The 21,387-nt window shown below is 38.9% G+C and overlaps 1 protein-coding gene and 1 long non-coding RNA gene across 2 annotated transcripts; one reads left to right on the top strand and one right to left on the bottom strand.

Annotated features, from left to right (window-relative positions):
- Nucleotides 1-12,488: 12,488 nt before the first annotated feature.
- LOC110788670 (uncharacterized) lies at nucleotides 12,489-14,204 on the top strand. The gene is made up of 2 exons (XR_002533420.2): nucleotides 12,489-12,770; nucleotides 13,720-14,204. It is a non-coding gene; the product is annotated as an uncharacterized lncRNA (long non-coding RNA).
- Nucleotides 14,205-15,038: 834 nt separating this feature from the next.
- LOC110788676 (uncharacterized) lies at nucleotides 15,039-19,673 on the bottom strand. The gene is made up of 4 exons (XM_021993316.2): nucleotides 19,534-19,673; nucleotides 16,552-18,775; nucleotides 16,103-16,454; nucleotides 15,039-16,004 (listed from the first exon to the last, which is right to left on the bottom strand). Exons 2-4 carry the CDS (start codon nucleotides 18,772-18,774, stop codon nucleotides 15,187-15,189), a joined length of 3,393 nt encoding a protein of 1,130 aa, XP_021849008.1. The 5' UTR covers nucleotide 18,775; nucleotides 19,534-19,673; the 3' UTR covers nucleotides 15,039-15,186.
- Between the last annotated feature and the right edge of the window lie 1,714 nt (nucleotides 19,674-21,387).

The following is a 21,387-nucleotide window of genomic DNA, read 5'->3' on the forward strand; positions in this document are numbered from 1 at the left end:
TTTCATTCAACTAATGCTATGTTTGGATGTACTAAATTTGACTGAAAGTAAAATTAATTTGAACTTATCTGGACTTTATTTTGCTGAAAATAAATTAGTTGTGTATTAAATAGTCTGGGAAAAACTTAATTTTGTTGGATTTATCTTAACTGGTAAGAACTCATGGAACCTATATGATTTATTTATTGGTGAAATAATTAAAAAAAAAAAAAGTTGACACAAACAAACAAACCCTAAAATTGCTCCAGTTTTCTGTTGCATATATCTTGTTAAATTCGCCTCGTTCTCTTTTCAAATGAGAGATATAGGCCCTGTTCGGCAAAATTAGCAGTACCGGATAGCGGTTAGCGGTTGAGTAGCGGGTAGCGGTTAAAGTAGCGAGTAGCGGTGAATAGTAGCGGGCAACGTTAGCTGTCAAAGTAGTGGGTAACTAATATGAGTGTTCGGTAAAAGTAGCGGTTGATATTATAAAATATAAATAAAAGCAAGAATATTATTTAAAACTTTATTATAAATTTGTCAAACGCTACCCGCTACCTTAAACGCTACTAATTTCAACGTTTGACAAAAGCTACCCAACCGCTGCCCCAACCGCTGCCCCAACCGCTAACCGCTACTTAACCAAACACTTACAAAATTTTCACGTAGCGTCTTGACTAGGTACTCGCTACCTCAAACGATACCGCTGAATACACCCATAGATAAAAGCTAGAGAAATGACTGAACAACCCTATATACCAAACTTCAACCAAAATTTTTAAAAGTGGTTTTTCTATGAGACAATTTTAGTGGGGCGGAGGGAGTACTCCGGTATATATGTAGCATAGAGTCCTGTTTCTGCCGGAGAAACTGTAAATATAATATTTTGGGAATTAGCTTAACCGATGACGTATTTGACCGCAATCTCCTTATATTCGACCACCTGTATTATCGTTTTAAACGGCCCCTGAATATATCCGAGGAACCTTCGTGTGATACTTAAAATTAGACAAGTGATTGTTAAGTGAGAAGAACTAGAGAGAGAGTAACTGATTTGCTTTTTTAGGTAATGATTCGATAGCCCCTTTTTTAATGATTACAATAGAGTATTTATATGATTACACGGGGGTAATTATGTAATTATGTCTACTTCTAATGAACAGCTGTCCTCCTTGGTACCCAAGACCCAAGGGTAATTTTATCTTTTTATACCGAGTTGGGCTGACCATGTATATGGGCCCAAACAATTAGCCCCACGCTTGACGTAGGAGATGGCATCCTCGGCATGTCGTATGTTGAGCGGAGTTCAGTATCAGTCATCGTTTATCGTCATTCTTAGTTTGTTTATGCGCAGGTCAAGGGTCCTCTTCCCTTTTCTTGGTTCCTGGATTACATGGTGTCGAGGAACGCCATCCTCACGTTGCTCATCGACTTTTCTTCGGGTGGACCTCACATTGTGTTGTCGAGGAGCGTCCTAGGTTCATGCAATTATGCTCGGTCGAGGAGCTCTTGTTTCGAGCGTTTGTTTGGTCGAGGAACTGAATGAACCCGATCGAGGAACGGCTCTTCTACTGGTGGACCTCACATTGCGTTGTCGAGGAGCATCCTGGGTTCATATAATGATGCTCGGTCGAGAGCTTCACGTTTCAAGCATTTCGTTTGGTAGAGGAATGTGAGCTGTAGAGGGATATACATTCTTCCCTTGTCGAGGAACATGCTATGGCCCCAAGTGTCGGCGGAGAGTTTCCTTGGCCGAGGGACTCTATGGCCTCGGTTGAGGAGTATCGGGCATGTCTTTGGTCGAGGAACTCCTCATCCTCGACCGAGGAGCTTGTTGTTGCGCGACAAATAAATGGTCGAGGAGCTTCTTCTTGCGCATCTCGAGGAACCCTATGGCCTTGATTGAAGAATATTGAACACGCCCTTGGTCGAGGAACCCCTTATCCTCGGCCGAGGAACTGACAGTTGTGTGACACATAGTTGGTCGAGGAAACTCTTCTTGCGTGGAATAGTTTGCATTTCATCGACCGCTTAGACAAGTGCAAAATTATTTTTCGAGGTATCACGCCTACGTGTCGGTCGAGGAACCTCTCTTTATGTCCGAGTGAGAGCTGTTGGTCGAGGAACGCAGCGTTGGGTGTATTAGGGATTCGGTTTAGCAACGTGTCGAGGAAGGGCCTGCTATTGGGCCGTCGCGTAGTGCCTTGGTCGAGGAACAACCCCGTGCGTTTAATTGGGTTCGGTCGAGGAACAACCCCATTTGTTTTTGGGTGTTGAGTCCCTTGGCGTAACAATGTGAGTGCAGCTAGTTGCTGAGGTATTTTTGTAAAGTGCCTTGGTCGAGGAATAGCCCCATGCGTCGATGAGGTAGTGAGTTCCTCGACATCCATGATATGAATACCAAGAGTGAGGTGCCTTGGACCTTAGTTGAAGAGCTCCTTGATGTGATGGCTAATGAATAGCCGATGGATTTCGCAGTGCCTTGGTCGAGGAACGCTTTTTCACAAGTCGAGGAGCGTCGCCCATTCTTTCGTTTATGGGCCGCGGCTTTGAAGGGTATTTCCTTCGTGTCGAGGAATAACTATTGCGGGGGTCGATGACCCTTCTTTCGTGTACTTCCCTTGTCTGGGAATGTAAATGTTGAGGAACCCATAGAGTAAATAACCTCATGTGTCGAGGAACTATCGCCCTTTGGTGCCAAGGTTTAGTGTATATACTCGTCGAGGAACTCACTGCAGCCCCGTGCGTCGACGAAGGGTCTACCTCCCGCGTCGTATTTTCCTTGGCCGAATTGGAGCGTTGTTAGATGTTGAGTTCCTTGGCATAACAATGTAAGTGCAACAAGTTGCTGAGGTACTTCCGTGCAGGGCCTCGGTCGAGGAACAACCCCAGGCGTTAAGGGATAATGAGTTCCTCGACAACCACAACATGGATGCCAAGAGTCAAGTTCCTTGGACCTTGGTCGAGGAGCTCACTGGTGCGATGGTTAATGAGCTTCCTAGGAACTTCATGCGCCTCGGTCGAGGGTCTTCACAGTTTGGTCGGTCGAGGGACTTTCTACAGGGTCTCGGTCGAGGAGAATCCCCAAGCGCCGACTGATAGTGAGTCCCTCGACATAATAAATATGAATGCCAATAGTAAAGTTTTTTGACACCCAATACAATCGGGTAGTAATTTTTGGTCGAGGAAGTAGTCATCTCTATAGTGAGGGATGATTATCCTTTGTTTGGGATTTTCAATTTTGACATCGGAGGATGTATAGTAAATCGTATCGAGAGCCTACGAGTTGACAACCCCTCATATTAGCCGATGACATGTTCATACAACTTCCTTTTTGGTTGTCGAGGCGAGACAAGTTATTTTTTGACATCTCGAATTTTCCGAGGGGTTTAATGAGCCCCAAGAGCTAGATTCGACGTGTGTAGGATAATTCAACCTCAATAAGAGGAAGTCTCCTTGGGATGAAGGTCTTTTAATACTTTAAACGATATGCTTAAGTTCTCCTTGATAGAAGGTCTTTGAACACTTAATTTAGTTTTAAGTGTTTCCCTTTCTGATTTTTGGACTTCGAATAGGGCTAATGAGCCCTACGAGCCAGAGAAAGAGTTCGTAGGAAGGCATCACTTTGTAACAGTACTCCTTCTGCATCGAGTTGGGCTGACCATGTATATGGGCCCAAACAATTAGCCCCACGCTTGACATAGGAGATGACGTCTTCGGTAGGCCGTGTGTCGAGCGAATTTTCATACTTACCTCGAATTCTTTTTTTTTCTTAATTTTTTTGCGTCCGTGTCGAGGAACCTCCCCCTTTTTTTCACTGGGAAGTGTTGAATGTCGAGGAACTACCTCCCTTTGGGGCCATGGGACAACTCTTATTCTCGTCGAAGAACCTCCTTCTTATACTCAGCTTGCTCGACTTCCTCCAACATAATGTTAATTCCTGTTAGTCGAGGAACTATAGGATGTTAATTCTCCCGTGCCGAGGAACACTCATTTCTTATTTTTCTTTCGAGTCCTGGTACGTCGAGCTTACCATTGTTTGATTATTGTAGAGGAACCACCCCCTCCTTTGGAGTTGAGGAACAATTCTTGTGTTCGCCGAGGAACCTTTTCTTTTGGTTTAGCGTTGTCGAGCTTATTACGTGGGCTTTAACTAGATCGGCTTTCACTTGATATATAGTGGAGATTATATATGAGCTGTAGAGTGACACTCATTCCTTCCATATCGAGGACCACCCTCTCACAAGTCGACAAATGTCGCCCCTCCTCTCGCTTATGGGCCGCGTGAAATTGAAGGGTGTCTCCTTCACGTCGGGAAACCTCCTTTTGATCGACTAATGACAAACGGTCGAGGGACCCCCTTTCGTTTGATCGGTAGTAAATGGTTGAGGAGATGGGCTTTGTCGAGGAAGTACCCTTAATCTTCCTATGAATTTGTCAAGGAAGTACCCTTTACCTTTATATGAATTTTCCGAGGGAGTCTTGATCTTGTTCTTGATCGACGAACTCTAATTTTAGGCCGAGGAAAGGTTCTCTCCTTCATGTCGAGGAACTTTCCTTTTGGTTGAGCCGTAGAAAACTGCCGAGGAACCTCCCTTGATTTAGAGATATATGACCGTCGAGGAACCTTCCTTGGTTTAGAGATACCGTCGAGGAATCTTCCTGGGTTTTTATTTAAGGATCAAAAACCTCTAAGGTTAGTCGACGATGTGTTCATACAACACCCTTTTCATCTTCTAACATTTTGAATTTGATGAGGGGTTAATAAGCCCCCACGGGTTTGATTCGATGTCAATGGATAATCCGACCTTAATAAGAGGAAGGTGCCTTGGGATGAAGGTCTTTAAATACTCAAAACGATATGCTTAAGTACGCCTTGATAAAAGGTCTTTGTATACTTAATTTATTGTTAAGTATTCCCTTTCTCATTTTTGGACTTCGAAGAGGGCTAATGAGCCCCATGAGCCAGGGATGACATGTACGAGAGGGATACAATCTTCTTTGTCGAAGAAGCACCTCGGGCCAATGGATAATCCGACCTCAATAAGAGGAAGGGCCTTGGGATGAAGGTCTTTTAATACTTTAAACGATATGCTTAAGTACGCCTTGATAGAAGGTCTTTGAACACTTAATTTAGTGTTAAGTGTTTCCTTTTCAAGTTTTGGACTTCGAATAGAGATAATGATCCCTACGAGCCAAGGAAGACCTGTACGATAGGCTTACAATCTTCTTTGCCGAAGAAGCACCTCCGGCCTTCCTACGAGATTGTCGAGGAAGTGCGTGTATAACTCTTGCTTGAAGGATAATCTTTCAAGTAAGACCATGGTGGACTCTGTAAGGCCATGCCACATCTTGTTCGAAGAAGGTAGATATGAGATCGCGTGGCATTGATGATGTGGCATGCAAATCCGTCAAGTTAGGCCACGGTGGACCACGTCGTCATGTCGCCTAGAGTCGAGGATTAAATCATCAAGCACTCGTGGGCCTTAAGATTTGATAGGCTTCAACGACGCCCCACTCTTGGAGAGAATTCCCTGGATTTTGCCCTAGTTTTATTTTTAATTATTGAGAAGTTAGGTCGATAACTTTAGTGTGCGCGGTGCTCGGCGCGTTCGACGTGGTGTCGTCTTCGTTGACAGACTTTTTTCCTGGGTGGTTGATGTCTTTGGTAGAAAAACTGTTTTTTGGTCATGAACTCTTTTTTGGTAGCCGAACTTTAATATTTAGTCGAGGAAGGAGAAGGGCCTTGACCGAAGGTTGCTGTTCGACCGAAGTAGTTGTCTTGCCTCGATCTTAGCTCTCTAGTTTGGTCAAGGAACGACGTGAGGGTTTGTAAGGGTCTTCCCAATTGGGTACCAATTGGGTCGAGGGAGGTACTTGCCCTTAGAGTCGATGAGATTCTAGGTGCCATGCCGCATGTTTTTTGCAAACTTGTAAGGGTCTTCCCAATTGGGTACCATTTTTTCGAGTGTGCTTCGTCGGCCGGTTGCCTCGATTCTCCTCAGTAACCAATCTCCTTCATGCAATGGTCGAGGGAGAACCCTTTCGTTGGAGTATCGGGAGATATTCTGTACAGTGTGTGGCGGGTCTTTGTCGAGTAGGATCTCCTCGTCTTCTTCGGCTGGTTTAGAGAGGGCATAATTGTTTTGGGTTCTTGCCAAGGAATACACCTACATCATCAGCCGATGGTTCTTTATATTCCGATCGTTTCTTCTTCAGAGGAGGCTCTTCACTAGATATTGAAATTTTCTCCTTCTTGAAGATGTCGGAGTAGCACTGTCGAGCAGATCGTTGATCTCCATAGAGCTTTCCGACTAACCCGTTGTCCTCTTCATATTGGACAAGGAGTTGGTAGGTTGAAATAGCCGCCTTGGTTTTGTTTAGTAGAGGTCGCCCCACTATTATGTTGTACGATAAGGGTGTGTCGACGACCATGAAATCTATGGGGAGGCTTCTTCCCTTTCTCTTCTCCCCGATCCGGACGGGAAGTTTGATCATGCCGACGGGATATACTGATTGATCACCGAAACTTATGAGGAGCCGGTTAATGTCGATGAGGTTGCTTATCTTGTAGCGTAGTCTTTCAAGACATTCAAGAGTCAAGATGTCAGTCGAGCTTCCACTATCGATCAATACCCTTTTTAATGTTCGCTTGGCCACCTTCATCTCAACGACTAGGGGATCATCGTGCTGGGCGTGGACAGTTCGAGAGGGATCCTCTTGAAACGTATCCCTCGGTATGATCTCTATGGGCGTCGGATCCCTTGTGTTATCCCCCTTCTTTTTCGAAGGAAAACCCTTCAAATATTTGTTCAGTTTCCCTTCGTCGGCGAGCCTATCCAATGCCCTCTTCAATTCTCGACAGTCTTTAGTTGTGTGACCACACTGTTTGTGGAACTCACACCAAAGACTCTTGTCTCTTTTGGATGTGTGGGTCCTGATCGGGGTTGGACTTGGGAGTAACGACTTTTCCTTGTTGTCGAGGTATATCTCCCTCCGGTTACTGTTGTACCGAGGGTCGTTTCCATGGTCAGTTTCTCTGGGTTTCTTCTCTTTTACCCGTCCAACGACCTCATTTTTCCTTTTGAGATCATTCTCGACCGACGGGTTGCAAATCTCAGTGGATAGAATGTATCTTTGCGCCCGGACCATTACCTCGGGGAGAGTAGATATTTGCTCGTTGGCCTAGACCCAACGAAATCGGCTTCCTACCTTTAGCCTAGTCATAAGTGCAGTGAATGCAACGGAATCTTGCAAGTTGTGTATATTCAATGACTCGTCATTGAACCTCTTGATGTATTCTTTGAGGCTTTCATTTGGTTTTTGTTGGACGGACATGAGGTGCATGCTGGTCCTTCTATATACTTGTCAGACAATGAAATGTGTTTTGAAGAGAGCTTCGAGCACTGAGAATCTTGTGATGACGCCGACCGATAGCCTAGAGAACCATGAGAGAGCCATCCCTTTGAGAGTGACAGGAAAGAACCTACACCATGCCGCTTCATCTCCTATTTGGACAGACATTCGAGCCTTGTAGGCATCCGTGTGATCCTTTGGGTCAGAGGTCCCGTCATATGGGTCGGTGGAAGGCACCTTGACTTTGTTCATGGTTGGTGCTTCAATGACATGTTTGCTAAAAGGACATAGGAAACTCAGATTAACAAGCTGCACATCGTCTCGAAGGGGGGGTTGGTTTCCGTCTCATATTCCGAGGAGGTTCCCTCTCTGTTTGGTTGTGTCCATCCCCCTTTCTCCTAGATGTGATTGAGTTCTCTTCTTGATCCCGTACCCGAGAGGATCCGTGTCGAGATCGTGGAGGACCTACCGGGGCGAGGGAGCATTAAGGCCGGCTAAGGGACCTTCTCGAATTTTCATGGTGAGAGTGACCAGAGACCCTTCCGGTATCCTCATGTCTCCCATCTTCCCTTCGAGAATTGATGATTTTTCGGGCGTCGAGCTGGCCTCTCCCGAGTCTTCGTCGGGCAATCACATTTCGAGCATTGCCTCGGCCACGCCCTTGGGGTGGCAGGGGGAGACTTCTCGATGCCAAGTGTCTTCTTGCTTGTCGAGGAGGACCCATTGGTGCTTCATGTTCTCTTTCGGACCGAGGAGGGCTTCTCGTAGAGAATGTTCTTCTGAGGGGTTGGGGACGTGATCTTGTCCCCCGTTGGTCTAGGGGCTCCGTAGGCGACCGAGGGTGCCCTCTGGGTCGAGATGGGCAATTGTTACCACCCCGGAGGTTCAACACAGCGGCCCTGAGGCTACGCTCCAAGGTGTCATTGAATTTCTCAGCTAGTCTCCTTAGGTCTTCCTGTGTGACGGGTGGAGGTCCCTCGACTTCTCCATGAGGTTGTTGGTCGCTGGCATGGATCGACTCGAGCACGTGTTCGTGTCGAGAAGATAGCACCGGACCTCGACGCAGCTGGTCGTCAACATGTCTGGGTGCCGAGGACCTTCCTTGAGAGGGTGACTGGGTAGGTGAGGAATGTCGATCGAATAGGTGACGGTCGTCGAGGACGTCGGATATTCACCATGGCTTTTTGTTTAACGATCCCCACAGACGGCGCCAAACTGTTTCTGCCGGAGAAACTGTAAATATAATATTTTGGGAATTAGCTTAACCGATGACGTATTTGACCGCAATCTCCTTATATTCGACCACCTGTATTATCGTTTTAAACGGCCCCTGAATATATCCGAGGAACCTTCGTGTGATACTTAAAATTAGACAAGTGATTGTTAAGTGAGAAGAACTAGAGAGAGAGTAACTGATTTGCTTTTTTAGGTAATGATTCGATAGCCCCTTTTTTAATGATTACAATAGAGTATTTATATGATTACACGGGGGTAATTATGTAATTATGTCTACTTCTAATGAACAGCTGTCCTCCTTGGTACCCAAGACCCAAGGGTAATTTTATCTTTTTATACCGAGTTGGGCTGACCATGTATATGGGCCCAAACAAGTCCAAATAGCATAAATTGAGTGATAAATCGTGTTCCCATTTTTGAGTTGGACTTTTATGATATTAATAAAAAAGAGAAGAAAATGGTAAAGATGAACAACCACCAACATTCCGACATGGCTAATATGTATGATTAAGTTGGAAAAGGATGGACGTTAAAATTGGGGTTTGGTAAACCATCTTCATCAATCATCACCGCCATTTGTATTTTGTACCACATCATACAGTTGGCTTCACACGTGATGTACCTTCGCCATTGCATATGGCTTTGTCAAACATTTTTGTTTAAAGGAATTGGTCTTCTTAACTTTGTGCTATCTATTTTGAGTCACTTTTTCTTTCCATGTATTTATATTCGGATTTAAACAATTATATTTAAAACATTGAATTTTCAAATTGAAATGGATAGTAAGTTTCTTTTAATTTGGATATGAATTAGACCCAAGAACTATTGGATCCTAAATCAGATGATTGAACTCAATATTTCAAATTGAGTTTTCTCTCGGGTTAGATTGAATTAATCCTGAATCTAGTCTGAACCCTAAATATACACCCTAATGGAGTTTGTTCACGAATTTAAGGTATGAGAGATATGGGTTAGAATGGTCTAAATCAACACCTCAAACCCTCAAGATACGGGATATAGAAACCTAAGGAGGTGAGTTTGATTTATAATTTTACTTTAACACGTACATGGTATAACCGTATAAGAACCAATTCCAAACTCATACCATATTGATATCATTCTTGATTCAAACCTTATACTCCATCTGTCCCTTAATACTCGCACCGATTTGACTTTTTACACTATTTACAAAATTTACTTTGACTCTATTTTATTTCTAGTATATATGAAAATAAATGTTAATATATAATATATTGTTGGCTTCATCATACTATATATTTTCAAAATATTAATATTTTTATAAGTTTTTATAATATGTAATTAAAGATATTGGTGGTCAAAATTATGCATTAACAAGTATATTAAGTCAAAACAGTGCGAATATTAAGGAACTGAGGGAGTACTACTCCGCGAACCAAATGCCCTCTTGACATAACAAGCTCCATCTGTAAACGTTGACGTCTCCTCCAACCTCCACTCTAAAAATATACTAATATAGTGACACAAGATAAATATAACATTCCCTATTTTGTTTGATAGGATATAACATACCTTTTTACCTAAATGGAAAACCAAAGATAACACGGCTTCTAAATTTTAATCGTGATTGGCTCCCTTAAAACATTAGTCAAGAAAAAGAGTGCTTTTAATGAGAAGGATAACACTAAACCACTTTATTTTATTTTATTTATGATAGGAACCACTAAACAAGCTTACGTATTAATTAATGATTAAGGAATTCTAGTGCAAGATTTCACAATGATAGTAAAGTAGATTTGACATCGTATATATGATTGCTACTTGATAATTAATTAGCCAAGTACTACGAAAAAACCCATTATTTATAGTAATGTCGATAAAGATTAACAATTCCATCTTTTTTATAAAACGTTAAAACACTGTATCTTATGGATTATTATGAAAGTACTCGTAAGTCGTAACATGTTTACTGTCGTGTGGCATGTTGCATTCCTTGATCATCATATTCCTATCCGTCAAAATATAGACTTTTTTAGACAATAAATTTTCTTATTTTATACGAGTACGTATAAGACAAGTACATGCAATTCTATCTATATATTTTATTTTATTTTTGATAAAAATTCTATCTATTTATATAATATATAGAATATATAGAATTCTATCTATATAAGTATTATTATAGTAAAAGAGAAACCAAGATTGACACGTGTCATTTCCTGGTTTCCACTAAAAATCACTTTCCTATAAAAAAAACATATTTCCTCCGTTTCGAAAATATCATCGAGACGAATCTAACATGACCCCACGTGACTAAAATTTCCTTACGTATAAATCACAAAAAATGGCCAAAGTCGTAGTGTGAATAGTGTGAAAAACAAATGGTGCAATATTTCCGGAACGGATGAAGTTTCTTTTTTATTATATATTATCTCTCCTTTTGTATAATTTTTTTTGTTTACAAAAAAATTACTTCGTATAAGATTATAGAATATTAACGTATTAAACCATTTTGGTAATATTGTAGTCATTAAATCGTCATATCAATAGTAGAAAATGTTCTTACTAAATATTTTAGTCAAATTAACATATCAAGCATATATCAAATATTTTGGTCAAATCATCATATTAAACAAATAAAATATATAATGTGGAGAAGAGCGAAAATTGCATATTAGATGATAAAATGAGTACATGACGTTCGAGTTTTAATATTTCAGTTAAATATTTTATAAAAAGATAGACAAATAATAATTTTCGAATATCCGTGCGTACACGGGACCTAATCTAATTTGAGATAAGACTATCCTACTAACTTATGTGTAATTTTCCATTTCAAAGAATCTAAAACAAATAAAATAAAAACACTGTAACTTGAAAACACATCTCAACTAACATTTATTAATATATAGAAAAAAGGTTGATCGTCCATACTTTGATCATGTACTATCAATTTTCCATATTAATGATTGGTTTTGACAAGTCCTTTAGCCAGCAATTAGATTTTATTGGAAGGTGAACGATTGGCATCACCCTTGTATGAAAACTTGGTTGGTCCTGAACCAGAGTTTACTAGTTAGAGTAGTTACTCCATATCAATTATTTTGAGCCGTGACAGCGAGAGTCGTGATTCGAGACCATACAATATGTGTACGTATTAATTTGTACAACCAACATAGGGCGTGTTCGGCGGTAGCTTTTGAGGTAGCGGGTAGCGTTTTGACCGAGTCAAGACGCTACTTGTAAAATTTGTAAGTGTTTGGCGAGGTAGCGATTTAGGTAGCGGTTAGCGGTAGAGGTAGCGGTTGAGTAGCTTTTATCAAACGTTAAAATTAGTAGCGTTTAAGGTAGCGGGTAGCGTTTGACAAATTTATAATAAAGTTTTAAATAATTTTTCACCTTTTATTTTATTTTATAATATCAACCGATACTTTTACCGAACACTCATATCAGTTACCCGCTACCTTTGACAGCTAACCGTTACCCGCTACTATTGACCGCTACCCGCTACTCCAACCGTTACCCACTACTGAACCGCTTCCCGCTATCCGCTACCGCTACTTTTGCCGAACAGGACCATAGTTCTTAGAGATGGAATATGACACGAGAGTACAGGATAGAGCTCAAGGAGTGTTTTACGAAGTACGGAATATATTCTTATACCTCTATTGATTCTTAATTTTATTGATTAATCCTCGTAGTTGATTTGAACAACCTATTACTTATCTCGAATTGCAAATGAGCCTGAAAAAATGAAAATTGACTTCAACAATTATTTTGACTTTTAGAAGATAAAATAAATCCGGGAAAGATAATGTAAATTTTCTTTATTTAGAATTGAGTGAGATTTAAGGATTGGTATAAATTTAGACGTACGCTTATCTTATTTTTTGGGGTGTTAGGCTTAACGTCATTACTTGTCTTGTTTTGATCATTTTTTTTAGGGAAATTCTCTATGGTAGCATTATGTTTTTATAAATTCTCAATGGTAACAAAATTATTGGCATTTTCTCAAAAATAGCATTAATAATACACATTTTCTCTAATCTAGCATTATTGCAGTAATTTCAACATAATTTACTAATATAATATTAACTATGGTTAAAAATCAGTTAAATTAATTACCCTATTTTACTATCCTCAATTAATCAAACCAAAATGTCTCCAACATTCACGATTAAAGTCCTCTGCAAGACTGCAACCCTTCATTTTTTTTCCAGGTATGTTCTTCATCCTTTCCTCTCACCCCTTCATCTGCTTCCTCGGATTTCTGAGTTTTCTTTTTCGTTCAATTACTCCTCATTTCTTTCAATTATAACCCCCTTTCCTGTACAATTTCTATATGGATTTCTATTTTCATCTCAATTTTTTGGTCAAAATTTGAAGCTCTTAATTGATTCTTACGAGAAATTAAACCTCAAATTCGCGTCGAATGAAGTTTAATCGTGATTGTTAATACTCAATTTCGCAGAAAATTGTTGATTGATTCCTTTTCTGTAACAGATTATCATTTTGCTTATTTTTGCCCAATTTTGTCGACCTAAGTTCTGCTACTTTAGTCGATCAATTCTTTGTTTGTTCGTTAACTCGATTCAATTGGATAATTTTCAAGTTTATGTGCAGGAACTTAGCCCTTGATTGTTCTATACTTCTATGTTCATATTAATTTCGCCTCTGCTCGATAATTTCTTGTCTGTCATTGTTGTTTAAACTGCGAGTTTTTTTTTCTTTTTTCTTGGTATTTTAATTCATCTACATTAAAAGTCTGTATCACAGAATAGTATTGGAATCTTTACTAGAAGTTCTTGTTGCATAATCCACTCAGTGATGCAACTCATTAGTAGTTATGGAGTAGAATAGTATTGGAATCTGCTCGATAATGCGATGCTTTTTAATGAGGCAATTTGATAGTGCTTTACTCCTCATAATGTGATGCTTTTTACGTTATCTAGATTAGGTTCATACATTAAATGAGGCAATTAACTAAGGAGTACCAGTACTCATTTATTAGCCTTTGTTGCTGCTTTTCTTATGTTTGGTTATGTGGGGACATGATTGATACTGCTGAAGTTGTCAAGATACTCTGTATTAAAACCTTGGTTGTTCAGAGCTGCCTTTGTCTATGTTTCTTATTTGATCTACATGATCACTTTGATCCTTTTATGTCAGTTTTCTCAATCGATTCAAGCTGATGACATTTTCACGTTCTTCTCCAAAATTAAACGAACTTGGGACCGATGGATGGAGCTCATTGATGCATTCGAAATGGTGAGAGAAAAAATGCTAGTATAGATTGCTAATAGAAGAGGAGAAGTGCATTGTACAGAAATAACTGAGAATTTTCTTACAATATAACTGGATCAATTGAGAAAAGCAGAAAGAAGATCATTTATACTGCATATAATATTACAGCCTTAGAATTGAGATGGGAAGCAGCTCAGTCTGAAGTTGTAGAATTCAAGAGATGGTCAGCAGCTCACTCGTTTTATACTGTTATTGTAGCATAATTAGTTTGTTACTTAGTGTAATTAATCGATTAAATATATGCTTTATTATTTGGCTGGAAATCTGGCAGTCTTGTAACAATGGAATTTAATCCTCTGTGTAAATATTTATCAGTGGATGAATGAAGAGAATATAAATTTTGTGGTGAATTTGTCAGGATTATTGCATTGATCAGGGAAGCCTTCTTTTTTTGAAGGAGAGCATTTAGCTCATTGTATGAATACATCAGCACTCAAAATATTCGAAATACAGGGAGGAATATCATCTTCCCATATCCTTTGGCCAAACACCCATGGTTGAAAGTGAGCCAAGGCATGGACGCCTTTGTTCTCTCTTTGTTTGACAAACGACCAAATTAACCAACAACAAAATATCATCTAAAATATCATCTTCCGCCACAACGGGTTCCCACACCTGTTTGAACTGGACAGCAGCACATGTGCAGAAACCCCCTGCATCATCCCTGCAGACCACTCCTAGCCCTGTGCCCATCTCACCCAACATGCACTCCAAATCTCCCAACAGATTGTTACCACCTCTCCCATCTCTTCACTGTCCAGCTTCTCAAAACAAAACTCCCACCAATCAACCAAGGAAGGGCACCGCATTAGCAGCAGCCTCAGCAGGGCAAGGGTTGTCAGAGCGCCCAGTCGAGGTCTGCATGAGTTAGTCCTCCACGCCCTGAAACACCACGAAAAGAAAAAAAACAGATATCCAGGATCCAATACTCTTAGGGAGAAACTCGTTTCATGTGGTGCTTGAGCAACATGTAATGTTTTACTTAATGCAGCCAGAGTTCCATTCACAAGCATTGCAGCTGTCATACTGTTAAATGATCCCATGAGTGGTTTCTGAAGCTACTAATTGATGTGGTGCTTGGACATGCAACCATTTCAACTACAATCATGTACTACAACCTGTTTCAGCATAATTAAAACTGCAAGATAACATATGTCTGCTGTTAAAAACCATTAAAATTTCAACAAAATAGCAGCTTCATTAAAATAATAAATCGGCACACAGTTACCATGTTCAATTCACACACAAACAAATCTAACATTGTTCAAACTTAAAAAAAAAATCGGCCTTGTTCAAGCATAAACTGAAAACCACCTAACTTATCAAAATAATTCAAAAATGTCTTGGTTGAGAAGCAAACATAAAGACAGAGCCTGATCTTGTTAATCTTGCAGGTACAGGGTGAGATGCATATTGCATTGTTGTCTGACTAGTTAATCTAACAGATTGAGAGAGAAATTGTTGAGTGTTCTGTCTGGTATCCCTGCCTTGCTGAGATGTTGTTGCTTCATTGGTGAAGCCATGAGATGGAGAAGATATACCTTGGACCGGAGTCTTCTTATTTTTCCCTTTCCCCCACTTTTGTTTTGCAGTAGCCCCTCCCTTGCAAGTCTTTGCATTGTGCCCAAATTCCCGACACTTGCTGCACATTACAGTTTTTGCTCTCTTCCCCTTCTTCTCTTCAGTATCATCTCTCTTTCTGTTCCTACACGGCCTTCCAATTCCTCTTTTTAGCTCGGGTGGTAATATCTTTGGCATATTCATATCAGGCCATTGCTCAAAGTCTGGTATAGACTTTATGCCACTAGAGTATGCTAACTTGTATCTACGGACAGAATGCCACTCATCAACAAAAGCATGAGGGTCAAGTTGGGCATCTAATATGGCCCTCATCCCATGCCTACATGGAATTCCAGAAATTTGCCATTGTCCACAAATACAAGTTTGATTGTTCAAGCTTACGGGTAGGTAAGATTTACCTTCAAATATCTCAAACTCACCTTCAGAACAAAGAAATGAATGACAAGTCCTAGAATCATGACAAAGCTTTTGAACCCTTTTCACAATATTTGGACATACGTCATTCCTTGTCCACTCTTCACACATCTGTCTTCTAGTAGCTAATCTCACCATAGTATTCCTCCTAATACCTAAAACAGACAATTTAATAGTTTAACACAATTAAGAAACTAACACACAGACTGTACAATATTACAATATTAAACAGTTTAACGACGTGTGAATTTACCTTCTAACAGTGTAAGCACGGGTCTACATCTGTCAATACCAAGCGTTGCATTAAAACTCTCAACAAAATTTGATGTGTTTACATCACACTTTGTAGCAACATTGAACTTATGCTTACTCCATCTAGCCTGATTACCAAGTTTGGCCAGCCACAACCTTCCTCCCTTTCCCACCTTATCTATTTGCTCCATGGCTTTTCTGAATGTGAAAGTTGAGTATGCCCCCGTTGCTTTCCAAAATAGAGAAAGCATGAGTGGACCAGGAAATGCTTTCTTCCAATTGCCGGACAAATGTTTGGTACAATATCTCCTATCTACTTCTGGCCACAACTTGTTAAATGCAACTTCAATACCCTGCTCATACACCATCCCAAGTTAGCAACATTCAATATTCAAATGAAATTTTAAAACACAAAATATAATGGAATGGAATGAAATGCAGCAAACTAACCTGATGTCTATCTGAGATAACACACCACTCATCTCCTCTTCCAGTTGATCTCAGCAAATCTCTCAAATGATGCACAAAAAAACACCAAGTGTCTGCATCTTCATTTGACACTATTCCCCATGCAAATGGGAACAACTCATTGTTCCCATCTAATGCCACTGCAGATAACAATACACCCCCATAATTCCCTTTTAAATGAGCTCCATCAACACCAACAAAACCTCTAACGCCCTGCCTTAGTCCATCTACACAGGCCTTAAATGAAATAAATATTGTGACAAAAGCCAATGGTCTGTCAACATGATTAGCAGGATTCCACACACAAGAAGCAACTGATTGAGGGTTAGTTTTCCTTATCATCTCACAGTAACCAGGCAAATGAGCATATGATTCATCAAACCCTCCATGTATTTCAATTAGTGCCCTTGCTCTCACTCTGTACAATGTACTTGTAGCCATTTTAACCTTAAACTTGTTCCACAACAACAAGTTCAATGACTTTGCAGAAATATCATTGTTTGCCCTAATGTCTTCCAACAACACTCTGCTAGCCCATTTTGCTGTGACCATTGGGTTTCGGATCTCCAAACCTAGGCAAGTATGCTCTGGATTCTTGATTGACTTGATAGCCCAAGTGAACCCATCTGCTAATCTGGAAGCATGTAGCCTCCACTCACACCCCTCGGCTGAACAATAGACGGTGTAAATGGAATTGTTGGCTCTATCAACCACTACAGAAAAACCACGTTGGATACAATAATCTCTGACTACATCCCTCAAATGGTTTTTATCACAAAAAAGATGCCAAGGTTTCAATTCAATCTTCACATTCTCTTTCTCTTCAAACATTTCCCCATTTCTATACAACTTTGCAAAGTAATTCCCATCCCCATCATCATCTACTCCATCATCTACCCATACATCATCAACATATGGGTCATAATTATCTACTACAACCATCCCGGTATCACCATCTAACCCCACATTATCTTCATCATCCGCACTCAATTCATCAGAATCTGAACCTCCAATGTCACTGCCACTAACATTGAATTCCGAGTCATTTTCATCACCATCAAAATCCTTATTTCGAATTGAGAGTGCATTATCATCAACATCAACACTAATAGTAACACTTCTGTTCAGTTGCTCATTTCCACCTCCGGAAACAGAATTACCACTTACAAGCAACCCCTTCCTTCTAGCTGTCGTCTTTGGTATCTTTTTCCTATGAACGGAAGCTTTTGAAGACAAGGATGACCCTCTACTTAAGATTAGGTTTGGTTCTATGACAGTTTCAAGTTGAGGTTCAGTTACAAGTTCAGGAGTAATAACAGGTTGAATAACAGGTTGTTTATGTTTTCTTGGACTTCTCCTTACAACCCTAATTCCAATTTCTTGTTCATTTGACTCATGAGTTTCAACAACAGGTTCATGTTCAACTATAGGGTCAGTTGCAATGTTTGTTTCATTTTCAAGCCCCAACCAATACTCAAACCCTCTAGTTGGACCTCTCCCTCTCCCCCTAGCAGATCCCCTTCTTCCCCCTCTCCCCGCACCTCTTCCTCTACTTCTTCCTCCCCCTCTAGCCTTGCACCCACCTCTGCTTTTCACTGGAGATAATTGAAAATCTAACCATGTGTCATCATTGGACCTATTCAAAGCATCCATTGCCTCCCAATCAACCTCATCTGGGTTGTAAGGTTCCTTATTTTGCCCAAAGTTAAGGTTTGGAATGACCAGAATCTCCTCTTCCAACCTTAGGCTTCTCCTAGATGTTAGTTCTGGAGGACTAAATGCAACAACATCATCATTCCTCTCAACTCCAATGTTACCCCCATCATTCACTGTAATACCAAATTTTTCTACAACCCCTCTCATCACATCCTTAAGCTCTTTTGCATTTCTGGTTGTCCTTAAACTCGTAACAACTTTAAAAATCTGAGATGGCTTATCTTCATCACTTACCCATATGTTGATTACATCCTTACCATTCAAATTACTAAACATCTTCATTAATTCATTATCAGTGTTTAGAGGCAGGCGTTCATTCTTATGCATGTACGTAAAGCTAGGAAATTTAGGTATCTCATTTTTTTGCTTAACCGCATTATCGCAAAAATCAATTATCAAGTCAACCAGCATGACCTTATCAATATCATCCACAACTACATCAACATCACCAGTTCCAAACATAAACTTTAACAAAATATTATCACCCATCCTGCAATTATAAAAAAAAATGTTTATTTAATTCAACTGGCATAATTCAGAAACAATACATAACGCATAATTCTATCAAAAATCAGAATGCTCGTAATTCAGTTCACATAATGTAATCAAAATACGCATAATTCTATAAAAAAACCAGAATACCTCAGTTTACATAATTCAATCAAAAATCAGAATACCCATAATTCAATTTGCTCAATTCAATCAGAATGTATACAATGCAACATATTATGATAATAAACCATACTTAGTATTAGGCTTAAATTTGTTAACAGAAAACTAAATACAGGAAACTCTGAAAAGTGTGAGAAAATAATCAAAATTTTACTCTGTTATTTCTGGAGCAATATGTGTTTTTTTGGAGTAGCAAATGCTCTGTCTCTCAACCCAATTCACACAAGAAAGTGTAATTGGAGTATTCTGTATAAGTATCCTATATAAGACCTTATTAACGCATAACTTATAACTCACTAACGCATAATTCAATCAAAAATTAGAATTCAATCCAAATCAATACAAAAAAAATCAATAAAAAGTCATAATGAATCTAAATTCCAAACTTCATACACACAGGCTACAATAAACTTCAAAAAGTAATTCATACACTCGAAAAGATTAAACTAGTATCAAATAACCAAAGAATTCGCGAAAATTTTAACCTACTTCACACTTCATCAGGGCAGTAGGGAATTCGGTGTTCAAACAAAAAAATCAAAAAAAAAAAATTGCGTAAAAGGAGAGACGAAATACCTTGCAAAAGTTGAAATTTATCCTCTTTGTCCAATGCCAGGAACCACCGTGAAGATTGATATATTTAGGAAAGATTAATGGAGGAACTTGGAAACAACGGTTTTGCAGAGGAGTTTCCCGACGTTTTACGGAGTTTTTGGTTTGGAATAGCCTTTTTTTTTGACGGGGGGTTTGGGAATAGTTAAGGATAGTAAAGTAGGGTTATTTAGTAATTTTATTGATATTTAACCATAGTCAGTATTATATTAATTAATTAGGTTAAAATTATTAAAATAATGCTATTTTAGAGAGATTACATATTACTAATGCTATTTTTGAGAAAATGCCAATAATTTTGTTACCATTGAGAATTTACAAAAGTATAATGCTACCATAGAGAATTTCCCTTTTTTTTACGGGAAAGAATAATTTCATTAATAATCAGTCATACGACATCTACAATGATAAAATATATCTGTGTTTTGATCATTAAGTTAACTAGTTTATTTATTGTGATATCATTCCATTGACTAAATTAAACCTTAAACATATTTATGATAACAGCATCATATCTTAAATAGTCAAAAGAGTTTCTTAATTATACTAGTACATGTATGTGGACTCTACTATCTTGCTCTTGTTTGGTGGTCCAAGTTAGGAATTCTTCTCTATGCATGCATTATTAAGCTTGAAGACGCCACTAGGTTAGTGTATGAGTGATAATAATGGTTAGACATGATAACTACAAGTCTACAACTACCATGAAATACTTCCGCCAGTCTTTAGTTGCAAATTTTATTGATATTTTTTTATTTTTAAAAACGTTGTTATAGGAAATGTAGCTTTGTAAGGTACTACATCCGTTTCAAAAAGATCTTTACAGTTACTATTTGCACGGACTCCGGTACAATGTTTGACCGCTAATATATCCAATTTCGTATGTCAAAAAATTATAAAAAGTTGATATTTATAAAATACATTTCAAGATGAATCTAACAAGATATCTTATGATAATTTTTGATACATATAATACTATAATAGTGAGAATTTATGGTCAAAGTTTTGATTTTTGGACACATTTTTCAAAGCGTAAAGATCTTTTTGAAACGGAGGTAGTATATTATTTTCTTTGTCTTAATGTATATTTTTAACTTTTTTTATATATATAATCTTTTTTATGAAAACCTTAAATGTAAGGGTACTTATTAGGAAACAAAACAAGATTAGCCTCTACTCTTTTGAAAATAAAAGATCAACCATTCTAACTCATCTTAGCTGATGATGAACATGGAAAGGAAAAAAGGTACTTACATGAGTCACATATATATACTTCTTTTTTGTTGGGTAAGTAAATACATAGTAGAAGGATCACAAAAAACGACCAAAAGTTTAGTGTAAATAATGTAAAAAATAAGATGGTGTGATATTTATGAAATGGAGGAAGTATATCAAGTCATCTTTGTATATTTGACTTATTGGGAGTGCAGGACCGAGGGTGGTAAGAGAAACTCCGCTAATAAATAGCCTATTATGCAACTTTAATTACGTGACATTAAAGAGTTAATGACACGAGAGTATATGAGACTAATTTTTACCATCTACACATAGCTAGGTCATTTGGTATATGAGTTCCAATACTCTATATCAAGTTCAATAAGCCCAATTAAGTTTCAGTTTCTATAAGTTCAAATAAAATAAGACAATTTTGTTTCTGATAAGTTCAGTGTGAAATTAGATAATTTCAACTCTTAGAATATCACTATAAATTAACCTAAACTCCATGATGGTATGATTGATATGTACTTTTTGAATTGGTAAGTAGCTTTCTCAAACTATTGCCCATCCCGAAATAGAAAAAAAAGAATAAATTAAATA

Source organism: Spinacia oleracea, chromosome 1, assembly GCF_020520425.1.
Source record: "Spinacia oleracea cultivar Varoflay chromosome 1, BTI_SOV_V1, whole genome shotgun sequence".
NCBI classification, from domain to species: Eukaryota; Viridiplantae; Streptophyta; class Magnoliopsida; order Caryophyllales; family Amaranthaceae; genus Spinacia; species Spinacia oleracea.

Excerpts from the sequence above, each read along its gene's own strand:
- LOC110788676 (XM_021993316.2), bottom strand. The coding sequence starts at position 18,774 with ATGGGTGATAATATTTTGTTAAAGTTTATGTTTGGAACTGGTGATGTT. Across the intron at positions 16,455-16,551 it reads TTATCTCAGATAGACATCAG|GGTATTGAAGTTGCATTTAA; the intron begins GTTAGTTTGCTG and ends GTGTATGAGCAG. Across the intron at positions 16,005-16,102 it reads CGTGCTTACACTGTTAGAAG|GTATTAGGAGGAATACTATG; the intron begins GTAAATTCACAC and ends TGTCTGTTTTAG.